This window comes from Oncorhynchus kisutch, linkage group LG3 (assembly GCF_002021735.2).
Source record: "Oncorhynchus kisutch isolate 150728-3 linkage group LG3, Okis_V2, whole genome shotgun sequence".
Lineage (NCBI taxonomy): Eukaryota > Metazoa > Chordata > Actinopteri > Salmoniformes > Salmonidae > Oncorhynchus > Oncorhynchus kisutch.
In genome coordinates, this window is record NC_034176.2 from 48,392,882 (window position 1) to 48,408,186 (window position 15,305).

General features: G+C 41.8%; 1 protein-coding gene across 5 annotated transcripts in view; it reads right to left on the bottom strand.

Moving 5' to 3' along the window:
* The window catches only part of cntrl (centriolin), a 118,722-nt gene that overhangs the window by 45,942 nt on the left and 57,475 nt on the right, over positions 1-15,305 (bottom strand). For all 5 annotated transcript variants that reach the window (XM_031807495.1, XM_031807487.1, XM_031807478.1 and 2 more), the window contains 2 exons: positions 8,080-8,233; positions 4,490-5,162 (listed from right to left, as the gene is read on the bottom strand). In XM_031807495.1, the coding sequence (XP_031663355.1) occupies positions 4,490-5,162; positions 8,080-8,233 (827 nt within the window). The remainder of the gene's footprint in view (positions 1-4,489; positions 5,163-8,079; positions 8,234-15,305) is intronic.

The following is a 15,305-nucleotide window of genomic DNA, read 5'->3' on the forward strand; positions in this document are numbered from 1 at the left end:
TAACATAATCACTAGTTAAACTAGTAATATCATCAACCATGTGTAGTTCTCGCGTGTGCTGCGGTGCATATAATTTCACATTGAATCACAGCCTACTTCAACAAATGGGTGATGATTTAACAAGCGCATTTGCAAAAAAAGCACGGTCATTTCACCAATGTACCTAACCATAAACATCAATGCCTTTCTTTAAAATCAATACACAAGTATATATTTTTAAACCTGCATATTTAGTTAATATTGCCGGTTAACATGAATTTCTTATAACTAGGGAAATTGTCACTTCTCTTGCATTCCGTGCAAGCAGTCAGGGTATCTGCAGCAGTTTGGGCCGCCAGGCTCATTGCGAACTGTGTGAAGTCGATTTATTCCTAACAAAGGCCGTAATTAATTTGCCAGAATTGTACATAATTATGACATAACATTGAAGGTTGTACAATGTAACAGCAATATTTAGACTTAGGGGATGCCATCCGTTAGATAAAATACGGAACGGTTCCGTATTTCACTGAAAGAATAAACATTTTATTTTCGAAATGATAGTTTCCGGAATTGACCATATTAATGACCTAAGGCTTGTATTTCTGTGTTATTATGTTATAGTTATTTATACGATTTGATATTTGATAGAGCAGTTTGACTGAGCAGCAGCAGCCTCGTAAGCATTCATTTAAACAGCACTTTCGTGCATCGGCAAGCAGCTCTTCGCAAGCTCTGCTTCAAGCATTGTGCTGTTTATGACTTCAAGCCTATCAACTCCCGAGATTAGGCTGGTGTAAACGATGTGAAATGGCTAGCTAGTTAGTGGGGTGTGCGCTAATAGCATTTCAAACGTCACTCGCTCTGAGACTTGGAGTAGTTGTTCCCCTTGCACTGCAAGGGCCGCGGCTTTTGTGGAGCGATGGGTAACGATGCTTCGAGGGTAGTTGTTGTCGATGTGTTCCTGGTTCGAGCCCAGGTAGGGGCGAGGAGAGGGACGGAAGCTATACTGTTACACTGGCAATACTAAAGTGCCTATAAGAACATCCAATAGTCAAAGGTATATGAAATACAAATGGTATAGAGAGAAATAGTCCTATAATTCCTATAATAACCACAACCTAAAACTTCTTACCTGGGAATATTGAAGACTCATGTTAAAAGGAACCACCAGATTTCATATGTTCTCATGTTCTGAGCAAGGAACTTAAACGTTAGCTTTCTTACATGGCACATATTGCATTTTACTTTCTTCTCCAACACTTTGTTTTTGCATTATTTAAACCAAATTGAACTAATAATGTTTCATTATTTATTTGAGGCTAAATTAATTTGATTGATGTATTATATTAAGTTAAAATAAAAAAGTGTTCATTCAGTATTGTTGTAATTGTCATTATGACAAATAAATACATTTAAAAAATTATTCTTTTTTTTTTTTTTTTTTTAAATCGGACGATTAATCGGTATCTGCTTTTTTTTGGGTCCTCCAATAATCGGTATCGGCATTGAAAAATCATGATCGGTCGACCTCTATTACATACATCTTACTTTTATATAAAGCAGTCACATAACCATAATACATTACCAAACATAAGCTCTTTAATCCCAAACCTCAGCCACTCTCAGCCCATCCCACCTATCATCAAAAACCACCCTCGTTTGGTTCCCATGTGCATTATATTTTTCAAATGTACTGTGATGTTTTAACCTTTCTAATCGTATATTATCCACAGATTGTGAGCTAAAGATGAAAACCTTTCCTATGAGTTATATTATTTATTGACTGAATATGGCTTTCCAAATCGCCCAACCATGCTATTTGTAAAGTAGATTTTAATTACATGTTGTGATGTTTTAACCATTCCTGAACCTGTGACCAGAAACAAGCTACATAGGGGCAATACTAGAATCAATTATCTATTGATTCTGTCTCTTTGCAGCTAAATCTACAGAGCTGAGATTGATGTATGCCCCATATATATATGGGGCATACATCAACATTCATCTGTTGATTCATCAACATTCATCTGTGAAGAGCACAGGGCGCCAGTGGCGAATTTGCCAATCTTGGTGTTCTCTGGAAAATGCCAAACGTCCTGCTGTAAGCACAACCCCCACCTGTGGATGTCGGGCCCTCATACCACCCTCATGGAGTCTGTTTCTGACAGTGTGAGCAGACACATGCACATTTGTGGCCTGCTGGAGGGCATTTTGCAGGGCTCTGGCAGTGCTCCTCCTGCTCCTCCTTGCACAAAGGCGGAGGTAGCGGTCCTGCTGCTGGGTTGTTGCCCTCCTCCACGTCTCCTGATGTACTGGCCTGTCTCCTTGTAGCGCCTTCATGCTCTGGACACTATGCTGACAGACACAGCAAACCTTCTTGCCACAGCTCGCATTAATGTGCCACTTGTGTGGGTTGTAGACTCCGTCTCATGCTACCACTAGAGTGAAAGCACCGCCAGCATTCAAAAGTGACCAAAACATCAGCCAGGAAGCATAGGAACTGAGAAGTGGTCTGTGGTTATCACCTGCAGAACCACTCCCTTATTGGGGGTGTCTTGCTAATTGCCTATAATTTCCACCTGTTGTCTATTCCATTTGCACAACAGCATGTGAAATCTATTGTCAATCAGTGTTGCTTCCTTAAGTGGACAATTTGATTTCACAGAAGTGTGATTGACTTGGAGTTACATTGTGTTGTTTAAGTGTTCCCTTTATTTTTTTGAGCAGTGTGTGTGTGTGTGTGTGTGTGTGTGTGTGTGTGTGTGTGTGTGTGTGTATGTATATATATATATATATATATATATATATATATATATATATACATACACACACACACACACACACACACACATACATACATACATACACACAATGCTCAAAAAAATTAAGGGAACACTTAAACAACAAATAAGTCTTGAATCAAGTGTAATTTTTTGTACCAGTTAATAAACCATGTGCCATGGAATTGGTACATCGAAAAGCTCCTCCCATTTATGTTGCAACCTGTATGACGCAGCTGTCAACAATTTTCTCCTCAGATGAAACTGGTATATTTAGCTATTTATGCCAGTTCCTGTCAGCCAATTTGTAACTTTAACAAGTTCCCTACCTTCTCCATTTTCCACTTGCCTCCTCCAAGTACTGCAATCAGTTGATTGTAAAGTTTGGATTTAGCAGATATTCCCATATATTTTCGATAACTGCATATGACATAACTCCTCCATTTCTATTCATAATATCATTAACAAATATAATACCATTTTTGAAAAAATAAAAATTCAATATTTTTTTAATATTTTGATTAAATCAGTATATTTGAATTTAACCATATCATTTGTTCTATCTTTTCTGGAGGATAAAACTGAAATTGTAACCAGCTTTGTATGGCTTGTTTAAGAAAGGGCGATACTTCAAACAAAATTTCATTTTCCACGAGTCGGAAATGAGAAATCTGTATAAAGGCCATTTTTGAATTTTTGAAGGATGGCATTTCTCAAAAATCTACTGGAGAACAATTTTGGGTTTAAGTATAATTTATCTATGAGTGAGGCTTTTAGTGAGAGGTTTAAAACTTTCATATTTAATCATTTTAGCCTCCCAAACTCATTCATTATATAAATAGGCATGTTTCATTTTGGTCTGGCTTAGCATTCCAAATAAAATGAAATATTTTTTTGATATACATTTTATGATTTAAAAAAACGAGTTATCTGGAGTAGGCAGTGCCATTAGTAAGTGATAGGACCAAAATGTTAATCAATGCAATTTTTCACCTCTCCATGGTGTCACGCCTTGGTCTTAGTATTTTGTGATTTATTTATTTATTTGGTCAGGCCAGGGTGTGACATGGGTTTATTTTGTGGTGTGTTTTTGTATTGGGGTTTTAGTAGGTATTGGGATTGTGGTTGAGTAGGGTTGTCTAGCATAGTCTATGGCTGCCTGAGGAGGTTCTCAATCAGAGTCAGGTGATTCTCGTTGTCTCTGATTGGGAACCATATTTAGGTAGCCTGGATTTCACTGTGTTTGTGGGTGATTGTTCCTGTCTCTGTGTTAGTTGTTCACAAGATAGGCTGTATAGGTTTTCGCGTTACGTTTGTTCTTCTGTATTTGTTCGTTTGTTCTTCTGTATTTGTTCGTTTGTTCTTCTTCATTAAAGAACATGAGTAACCACCACGCTTCATTTTGGTCCGCTCCTCTTTCAACAGGCGAACGCCGTTACACATGGTTGCAGAATCCTATCTATTTTTGCTAAATTTTTATTGAAATTAATTGTGGTAAAAATAAATTTAAAAAATTGCGATGTGAATACCAAGTATGCATAAACCATGTGTTTGTCCCAATCACAGAGTTGGAATGAGGGCCCATAACCTTATCTTTACCATTATAACTTATTTGACAACATGACGCCACTGAGGGCTATCTCCCTTACTTAGGCTTTGTGGCAAGTCCTCTACCCAACTATATGGTCCCAATCTCACTGGGGGTGAACAGTGGGAGACTCCCTCACCTGATGTGGCCAGGCTGCCCTGAGGTGATGGTCCTTATCATCTGCTCAAGATGCCTCTGCACCTCCTGTGGGCATAGCAATGTTTCCCTGGCCTGCTCTAGAGAACTCTGCAGAGCACCCACACACTCCTCCAGACTGGCCTTGTCCTCCTGTAGAGCAGTGAGCTGTTCCAGGAGCTCCTCACTCTGCTGCTCCCTCTCTGCAACCAGCTGCAGTCGGGCCTGGGCATTGTCCTTGGACTGCCTTTCCTTGTCCAGCGCCGCCTGCAGGGCAGCATGCTCCAACTGGCTAAGCCTGCACATTCGCCCCAGCTCCTCCTTTAGCTGGCCCGCCTCAGTTTGGCGCTCCTGCAGCTGGCTCTCCAGCTCCGCTTCGTAGGCGCTGATCTGACCCTGCGCCAGCCGCAGCTCAGCGTTCTCCCTCCTCAGCGCGTCCAGCTCCTGCTGCTGCTGTGCTTTCTCTGTATCAGTGGTGGTGGCGATTGTCTCCAGCAAGCGGCGCTGCTCCTGGCTCTCATCCAGGTAGCGCTGCAGGGCCTCCATCTCCCTCTGCAGGTGGTGGCAGTCTGCCTGGGCACGCCGGGCCTGCTCCTTCACCCCGCTCAGGTACTCCTGCAGGCCAGAGATTATATCCTCCAGGTCCCTCTTCAGAGCCTCGTTGGCTGCTATCTGACCTGTGGTGGGGGGGGGCAGTGCCATTGGTTGGTTACCCATTGTGGTTAATTAAGGACAATGGTGGGGAGACTCGTGACCGTGTCAGTGAGTCTAAATAGCAATTATGCTCTCCAGGTATTTAGAAGCATCACAGCAAGGCCTGGTAGGTTTAATGTGAGTTTGGAAGAGCTCTGAATAATAATGGGGGGTTAGCGTTCTGAAACAAGGAAGCTATTGGGTCTAACTCAAGGTATCTCTATTAGCGGGACTTTTGGAGGGGAACTGTCTGGGATATATGCAGATATGTTAAAGCTGCAGCTTCGCACATGATGCCACATTTCCTGGGAAGTTTGTTAAGTCACAAGCTTGATGTACAGTAATCATTGCGTGCTAGGAAAATGTCACCAAATAATACACTTTTGACTCCTTTAATACACATAAGGGAATTTGTCCCAATACTTTCGGTCCTCTAAAATGGGGGGGGATTATGTACAAAAACTGCTGTAATACCCTCAAATTAAAGCTGACAGTCTGCACTTTAACCTTGTAGTCACTGTATAATTTCAAAATCTAAGTAAGAGTACAGAGCCAAAACAAGAAAACATTGGTCACTGTCCCAATACTTTGAGCTCACTGCACACACCAACAGACACGTCACTATGGTTTAATTCACTGTGCCCAAACCAAAGACAGATTTATTGTGTCGCTCAGCTATATAAAGAGCCATGTCATCATGAAATGCTCTGCCACCAGAGGTTACTCAGGCAAAAGCTAAATTAGCTTTAAAAACATTTTGTATCACAGTGCCTCTGAATATGTACAGTTGAAGTCGGAAGTTTACATACACCTTAGCCAAATACATCTAAACTCCGTTTTTCATAATTCCTGACATTTAGTAAAAATTCCCTGTCTTAGGTCAGTTAGGATCACCACTTTACTTTAAGAATGTGAAATGTCAGAATAATAGTAGAGAGAATGATTTATTTCAGCTTTCATCACATTCCCAGTGGATCAGAAGTTTACATACACTCGATTAGTATTTGGTAGCATTGCCTTTAAATTGTTTAACATGGGTCAAATGTTTCAGGTAGCCTTCCACAAGCTTCCCACAATAAATTGGGTGAATTTTGGCCCATTCCTCCTGACAGAGCTGGTGTCACTGAGTCAGGTTTGTAGGCCTCCTTGCTCGCACACGCTTTTTCAGTTCTGCCCACACATGTTCTATGGGATTGAGGTCAGGCCTTTGTGATGGCCACTCCAACACCTTGACTTTGTTGTTCTTAAGCCATTTTGTCACAACTTTGGAAGTATGCTAGGGGTCATTGTCCATTTGGAAGACCCATTTGCAACCAAGCTTTAACTTCCTGACTGATATCTTGAGATGTTGCTTCAATATATATACACAACATTTTCTTTCCTCATGATGTCATTTATTTTGTGAAGTGCACCAGTCCCTCCTGCAGCAAAGCACCCCCACCACATGATGCTGCCACCCCCGTGCTTCATGGTTGGGATGGTGTTCTTCAGCTTGTAAGCCTCCCCTGTTTTCCTCCAAACATAACGATGGTCATTATGGCCAAACAGTTGTATTTTTGTTTCATCAGACCAGAGGACATTTCTCCAAAAAGTAGGATCTTTGTCCCTATGTGCAGTTGCAAACGGTAGTCTGGCTTTTTTTATGGCGGTTTTGGAGCTGTGGCTTCTTCCTTGCTGAGCGGCCTATCAGGTTATGTCAATATAGGACTTGTTTTACTGTGGATATAGATACTTTTGAACCTGTTTCCTTCAGAATCTTCACAAGGTCCTTTGCTGTTGTTCTGGGATTGATTTGCACTTTTCGCACCAAAGTACATACATCTCTAGGCGTTTGTGCAGATGAACATGGTACCTTCAGGCGTTTGGAAATTTCACCCAAGGATGAACCAGACTTGTGGAGGTCTACAATTCTTGGCTGATTTCTTTTGATTTTCCCATGATGTCAAGCAAAGAGGCACTGAGTTTGAAGGTAGGCCTTGAAATACATCCACAGGTACACCTCCAATTGACTCAAATGATGTCAATTAGCTTATCAGAAGCTTCTAAAGTCATGACACCATTTTCTGCATTTTTCCAAGCTGTTTAAAGGCAGTCAACTTAGTGTATGTAAACTTCTGACACACTGGAATTGTGTTAAGGTGAATTATAAGTGAAATAATCTGTTTGTAAACAATTGTTGGAAAAATAACTTGTGTCATGTACAAAGTAGATGTCCTAACTGACTTGCCAAAACTATAGTTTGTTAACAAGAAATTTGCGGAGTGGTTTTAATGACTCCAACCTAAGTGTATGTAAACTTCCGACTTCAACTGTATTTATGAATAGTGTGTAAATAGTATTTTTGTTGTCTCTTGAGGTCTTTCCAATATATAACTTATGTTCTTGAATTTAACTGTTCTGTACTTTGTCATGTATTTGTATGTTTTATGAGGACCCCAGGAAGAGTATGTGCAATAGATAATGGGGATCCTAATAAACTAAACTAAACTTTAAACCCAACCAGAAGCAGCTCTCTCTCATTATCTGTTTGGAGACAGACAGCAGAGTCGTGTTCATTAGGGCACATTGTAGGAAAATGTTTTACAAAGGAAAACGTTTCTAATTGAACACGTTTAGGTAGAGTGGCGCAGTGGTCTAAGGCAAGAGGTGTCCCTACAGTCCCTGGTTTGATTCCAGGCTGTATAACATCCGGCCTTGATTGGGAGTCCCATAGGGCGGAGCACAATTGGCCCAGCTTCGCCCGGGGTAGGCCATCACTGTAAATAAGAATTTGTTCTTAACTTACTTGCCTAGTTATTTTTATTTTATTTTTAAAGCCCCTCCCTGTGTCAGTCGGTTTTCTTCCTTTTTGTGCCTAATGAACAGGACTCAGGCAAATCATCAAGTTCTAGTCCCTCTCACCGTCGGTCAGCTGCTGCTCCAGGTCCTTGATCTCCTCGGTCTCCTTGGCGATACGGGAGAGCATGTCGTCCAGCCGGCCTTCCAGCTCCCGGTGCTTCCTGCTCATCATGTCCAGCAGCTGGCTCTTACTGGACACCTGAGCCTTCACATGGGCCTGGAGAGGGAAGGATGGACAGGGGCCAGCGACAGTAGGTCAATATACACTCCTATTACTGTCAATGATGTCAATAGAAGATGAAAATTCTACCTTTTACTGTAGGTATGGCCATACTTCAGCATGACAACTCCACATTTAATCAATACATTTTGTAACGAAAATATGAATGCATGTGTGTTTGTAATAATGTGTTACTCAATGCTTAATTTGTAAACTGGGTGTCAATTGCATGCATTATCCTCGCTTTTGCGTACTGGAACAGAACAGAACAGTAGAGTAGAGTGCTTGCAGAAGTTGCACACAGTTTGTAGCTTTTTCTTTGTTGCCTTTTATAAAACGCATTTCATGCAATTCCACATCCTTTTAGATGACTGAAAACTTTAGCAGAATTTGTTTTAATACCTAACAAATGATTGAAATAACAACCTATTTTGACAATGACAAACTGAGAATATGCGATCAATATAAACAACCTTGTCAATCCATCAATAGCCTAGGCCTAGGTGTGTGGAGATGCATATTGTATAATATTCTAGTCCTAAAAAAAAGCCTTCCAGTTTCACTGACTTGCCCAATGAAGCTCAGTTCAATCACCGGCGATGGCTAATGCCCTTGTGTCAAAAGCCTTGCCTCTCTCGTTTTACTTTATAAAACAGTGCTGTTCACTCAATAGGCCTATTTGGAAGTTGATAACATATTTGGTAACCTACAGGCAGAATAGTCTTCTATTTTCAGCAGGAGTCATTTTCTTTTACAATTTATTTTGCCGCGATTGTATTAGAAATATTGCTAAAGCCCTGTTTTGGCTGCATGCTGTTCACTGACATATTTGCTGCGGGTTCCTGACTGGAGACCAGTAGCGGTGCATGGGTAAAATCAACAGGGATGCCAAGCAAGGAAAAAAATCCATATTACAACCTGTGTTGTGATAATTGCGTTGTTTGCTCTATAACCTGTTAGTTCATACAGTACCTTCGGAAAGTACTCAGACCCCTTGACTTTTTCTACATTTTATTAGGTAACAGTCTTATTCTTAAATTGATTAAATTGTCCCCCCCCCCCTCAATCTACACACAATACTCCATAATGACAGAACAAAAACAGTTTTTTAGAAAAATGTTCACATGTATAAAAATAACAAAAACTGAAATATCACATTTACATAAGTATTCAGACCCATTACTCAGTACTGTGTTGAAGCACCTTTGACAGCGATTACTGCCTTGAGTATTCCTGAGTATGACGCTACAAGCAAGGCACACCGGTATTTGTGGAGTTTCTCCCATTCTTCTCCTCAGATCCTCTCAAGCTCTGTCAGGTTGGATGGGGAGGGTTCCTCCAGACGTGACACTTGCTATTCAAGCCAAAGAGTTCAATATTGGTCAGACCAGAGAATCTTGTTTCTCATGGTCCGAGAGTCTTTAGGTGCCTTTTGGCAAACTTCAAGAGGGCTGTCATGTGCCTTTTACTGAAGAGTGGCTTCTTTCTGGCCACTCTACCATAAAGCCCTGATTAGTGGAGTGCTGCAAAGATGGTTGTCCATCTGGAAGGTTCTCCCATCTCCACAGAGGAACTCTAGAGTGACCATCAGGTTCTTGGTCACCTCCTTGACCAAGGCCCTTCTCCCACAATCGCTCAGTTTGGCCAGGCAGCCAGCTCTAGTAAGATTCTTGGTGGATTCAAACTTAATCCATTTAAGAATGATGGAGGACACTGTGTTCTTGAGGAGCTTCAATGCTGCATGAATTTTTTGGTACCCTTCCCCAGATCTGTGCCTTGACACACTCCTGTCTCGGAGCTCTATGGACAATTTATTCGACCTCATGGCTTGGTTTATGCTCTGACATGCACTGTCAACTGTAGGAACTTATATAGACAGGTGTGTGCCTTTCCAAATCATGTCCAATCAATTGAGCTTACCACAGGTGGACTCCAATCAAGTTGTAGAAACATAAAGGATGATCAATGGAAACAGGAGCTCAATTTCAAGTCTCATAGCATCGTTATGTTTGGAGGAAAAAGGGGGAGGCTTGCAAGCCAAAGAACACCATCCCAACCGTGAAGCACAGGGGTGGCAGCATCATGTTGTGGGGTGCTTTGCTGCAGGAGGGCCTGGTGTACTTCACAAAATAGATGGCATCATGAGGAAAGAAAATTATGTGCATATACTGAAGCAACATCTCAAGATATCAGTCAGGAAATTAAAGCTTGGTTGCAAATGGGTCTTCCAAATGGACAATGACCCCTAGCATACTTCTAAAGTTGTGGCAAAATGGCTAAAGGACAACAAAGTCAAGATATTGGAGTGGCCACCACAAAGCCCTGACCTCAATCCCATAGAAAATGTGTGGGCAGAACTGAAAAAGCATGTGCGAGCAAGGAGACCTACAAACCTGACTCAGTTACACCAGCTCTGTCAGGAGGAATGGGCCAAAATTCACCCAACTTATTGTGGGAAGCTTGTGGAAGGCTACCCGAAATGTTTGACCCAAGTTATTAAACATTTTAAAGGCAATGCTATCAAATACTAATTGAGTGTATGTATGTAAACTGACCCACTGGGAATGTCATGAAAGAAATAAAAGTTCAAATAAATCATTCCCCTTACTATTATTCTGACATTTCACATTCTTAAAATAAAGTGGTGATCCTAATTGATCAGAAATTGTTAGACAGGGATTTGTTATTTGGATTAAATGTCAGGAATTGTGAAAAACTGAGTTTAAATGTATTTGGCTAAGGTGTATGTAAACTTCCGACTTCAACTGTATGTGGCTGTCCATGGTACTGGTGTGTGTGTGTGTGTGTGTGTGTGTGTGTGTGTTCGCGCGCAAGTACGCTGAACAAAAATATAAAACGCAACATGTAAAGTGTTGGTTATGTTTCATGAGCTGAAATCACTTCAGCAGTGATAAATTCATGAACTTCTTTGAAGAAAATATCATGATCATTAGAAAGCAAATTACAGACTCTTTAAATCTGCGTATTTCTCCAAAGCTCAGTGGTACGGAGTCTGCACAACACTGCCAGGATGTAGGATCAAGGGAGACACTCAAGTGTTTTAATCCTAGATCTCTTGACACATTCATGAAAATAGTAATGGCCTCTGAACCTTCAAGCTGCATACTGGACCCTATTCAAACTAAAACTACTGACAGGCCTGCTTCCTGTTCTTGGCATACCTATGTTGAACATAATAAATGGCTCCCAGTCCACCGGATGTGTACCAAACTCACTAAAAGTAGTAGTAATAAAGCCTCTCTTGAAAAAGCCCAAACAAGACCCAGAAAATCTATTTTTTTTAAACTATTGGCCTACATCAAATCTTCCATTCCTCTCAACAACAAAAAAAAGAAAGCTGTTTGCGCAGCAACTCACTGAAGACAATGTATACAAAACGCTTACCGCTGGTTTTAGACCCCACCATAGCACTAAGACTGCACTCGTGAAGGTGTGCACTCTTTAACGGCATCATACCAAGGGGTGGGCAACTCCAGTCCTCGAGGGCCTGATTGGTGTCTCACTTTTTCCATCCCTAGCAAACACAACTGATTAATGAAATTGCATTCTAAACTAAACATCATGATTAGGTGATTATTGGAGTCAGGTGTGTTAGCTGGGGCAAAACTGTGACACCAATCAGGCCCTCGAGGACTGGAATTGTCCACCCGTCTAACAGCTGTACACCTTAGTGCTGATTTTGACACCATCGATCATGACATTCTTTTGGAGAGATTGGACACCCAAATTGATCTACACGGACAAGTTCTGGCATGGTTTAGAGCTTATCTGTCGGAAAGATATCACTTAGTCTCTGTGGATGGTTTGTCCTCTGACAAATCAACAAAGTTTCGGTGTTCCTCAAGGTTCCGTTTTAGGACCACTATTGTTTTCACTATATATTTTACCTCTTGGTGATGTCATTCGGAAACACAATGTTAACTTTCACTGCTATGCTGACGATAAACAGCTGTACATTTCGATGAAACATGGTGAAGCACCAAAATGTCCATCTTAATCTTGATGGTTGTACAGTCATCTCAGATAAAACTGAAGGAGCTCGGCGTTACACTGGACCCTGATCTTCTCTTTTGACAAACAAAGACTTTTTTCCATCTTCGTAGCGTTGCAAAAATCAGAAACTTTGTCCAAAAATGCAGAAATGTTAATCCATGCTTTGTCACTTCTAGATTAGACTACTGCAATGCTCTACTTTCCAGCTACCTGGATTAAGCACTAAAGGCTAGCACTTAAATTAGTGCAACACACGGCAGCTAGAATCTTGACTAGAACCCCAAAATGTTATCATATTGCTCCAGTGCTAGCCTCTCTACGCTGGCTTCCTGTAAAGGCTAGGGCTGATTTCAAGGTTTCACTGCTAACCTACAAAGCATTACAATAGCTTGCTCCTACCTATCTCTCCGATATGGTCATGTCATACATACCTACACGTACGCTGCTGGAGGCAGGGCTTTCTCCTATCCATTTTTATGGAATGATCTGACTATCCATGTGAGAGACGCAGACTCAGTCTCAACCTTTAAGTCTTTATTGAAGACTCATCTCTTCAGTAGGTCCTATGATTGAGTGTAGTTTGGCCCAGGGGTGTGAAGGTGAACGGAAAGGCACTGCAGCCACTAACCGCCCTTGCATTCTCTGCCTGGCCGGTTCCCCTCTCTCCGCCGGGATTCTCTGCCTCTAACCCAATTACGTGGGCTGAGTCACTGGCGGTCTTCCATCCTGTCCCTAGGAGGAATGTGTCACTTGAGTGGGTTGAGTCACTACAGTGACCTTCCTGTCCGGGTTTGGCTCCCCACTAGAGTTCGTGCCGAGGGGGATATCTTCATGGGCTATACTCAGCCTTGTCTCAGCGTAGTAAGTTGGTGGTTTGAAGATATCCCTCTAGTGGTGTGGAGGCTGTGCTTTGGAAAAGTGGGTGGGGTTATATCCTGCCTGATTGGCCCTGTCCGGGGGTATCATCGGACTGTGCCACAGTGTACCCAACCCCTCCTGTCTCAGCCTCCAGTATTCATGCTGCAATAGTTTGTGTTGGGGGCTAGGGTCAGCTAGGGTCAGTCTGTTATGTCTGGAGTATTTCTCCTGTCTTATCTGGTGTCCTGTGTGAATTTAAGTATGCCCCCTCTAATTCTCTCTCCATCCCCTTTTGGAGGACCTGAGCCCATGCCTGATGACTCCTTGCTGTCCCCAGTCCACCTGGGCCGTCCGTCCGTCTGTACGTCTGTGTGTGAAAAGCCAACTGACATTTTCTCCTAAGGTGTTGACCTTTTGCACTCTCTACAACAACTGTGATTATTATTATTTGACCTGGTCATCTATGAACATCTTGGACATGTACTATTATAATGTCAACCCGGCACAGTCAGAAGAGGACTGGCCACCCCTCAGAGCCTGGTTCCTCTCTAGGTTTCTGACTTTCTAGGAAGTTTTTCCTAGCCACGTGCTTCTTCATTGCTTGCTGTTTGGGGTTTTAAGCTGGGTTTCTGTACAGCACTTTGTGACATCGGCTGATGTAAAAAGGGCTTTATAAATACATTTGATTGATTGAAATAAAAGATCCCAGAAATGTTCCATACGCACAAAAAGCTTATTTCTCAGAAATGTTTATTTCTTTATTTACTTACATCACTGTTAGTGAGCATTTCTCCTTTGCCAAGATAATCCATCCACCTGACAGGTGTGGCAGGTACACCTTTTGCTGGAGACAATAAAAGGCCACTCTAAATTGTGTAGTTTTGTCACACAACGCCACAGACATCTCAAGTTGAGGAAACTTGCAATTGGCATGTTGACTGAAGGAATGTCAACTGCAGGAATGTCTCTGTTGCCAGAGAATTTAATGTTAATTTCTCTACCACAAGACGCCGCCAATGTCGTTTTAGAGAATTTGGCAGTACATCCAACCAGCCTCAACCGCAGACCACGTGTAACCACATGTGATGAAACAGAAGTATTTATGTCTGTAATAAAGCTCTTTTGTGGGGGAAAACGTATTCTGATTGACTGGGCCTGTCTCTCCAGTGGGTGGGCCTGGCTACCATGTGGTTGGACCCATGGCTGCGCCCCTGCCGAGTTGTGAAATCCATAGATTAGGGCCTAATTTATTTATTTCAAAATGACCGAAATGAATAAACTCATTAAAATTGTTGCGTTTATATTTTGGTTCATGTTGACTAAACGGTCTATGACTGTCATGATGTAGTACACACTTTTAGTTTTTTTGTCCTAGCCTACCTGGCTAAAATGCCAGGCCAGCTATTTAACATTAACCTACTACATCTAGCTACATGTTGAACTTACATCCTTTTAAGCCAGGAGCACAACGTGTGAATTTATGGTTGGATCAGAATCACTGTTATAATCATTGGCCAGTACGGAGAATTAAGTAAAACCACAATCCCGATCTCCCTCCATGGCTAATTTAGGAAAGTGACCATTTTAGCTAGCTAGCTATTCTCTGGAAGACAACAGAGATACAACCATTCAAGTTTTTTCTGTATATGACGATTGGCTTTTGGGGTGATGTGATTGGTGTGAAGCCAAATCCAAACTGGCTTCCCGTGACACTTTTTTTGGTGCTCTAGGACCATTCAAAGTTGAGCACACTCAGTTTAGCTCAAAGCTGATTGGATATTATTATAATTGTTTCATTATCAAGGTAGGCCAAATGCTCGCTGGCTTCCCTTGCATTCAGCGCTTCAATGCTGGTCAAAAAGAATGATATTTTTGAAAACATCCGAGCGAGCGTATCAGCCTCTCTCTGTATGTGAAGCCCATCTATCTGAGGCTGTCTGGTCAAAAATATATTTTGCTCGCTTGGATGCTTTCAACAATATCATATTAATTTTGACCATACAGCATCAGATAGATGGGCTTTACATACAGAGATAGGGCCGTTGTTTCGCTCACTCGGATGCTCTCGCTGTTGAGGTACATTCAGACTCTTGCGAATTGAAAAAAAATGATGAAGCACAGAGTGTAACGGCGTTCGTCTGTTGAAGGAGAGTCGGACCGAAATGCAGCGTGGTGGTTACTCATGTCTTTTAATGAA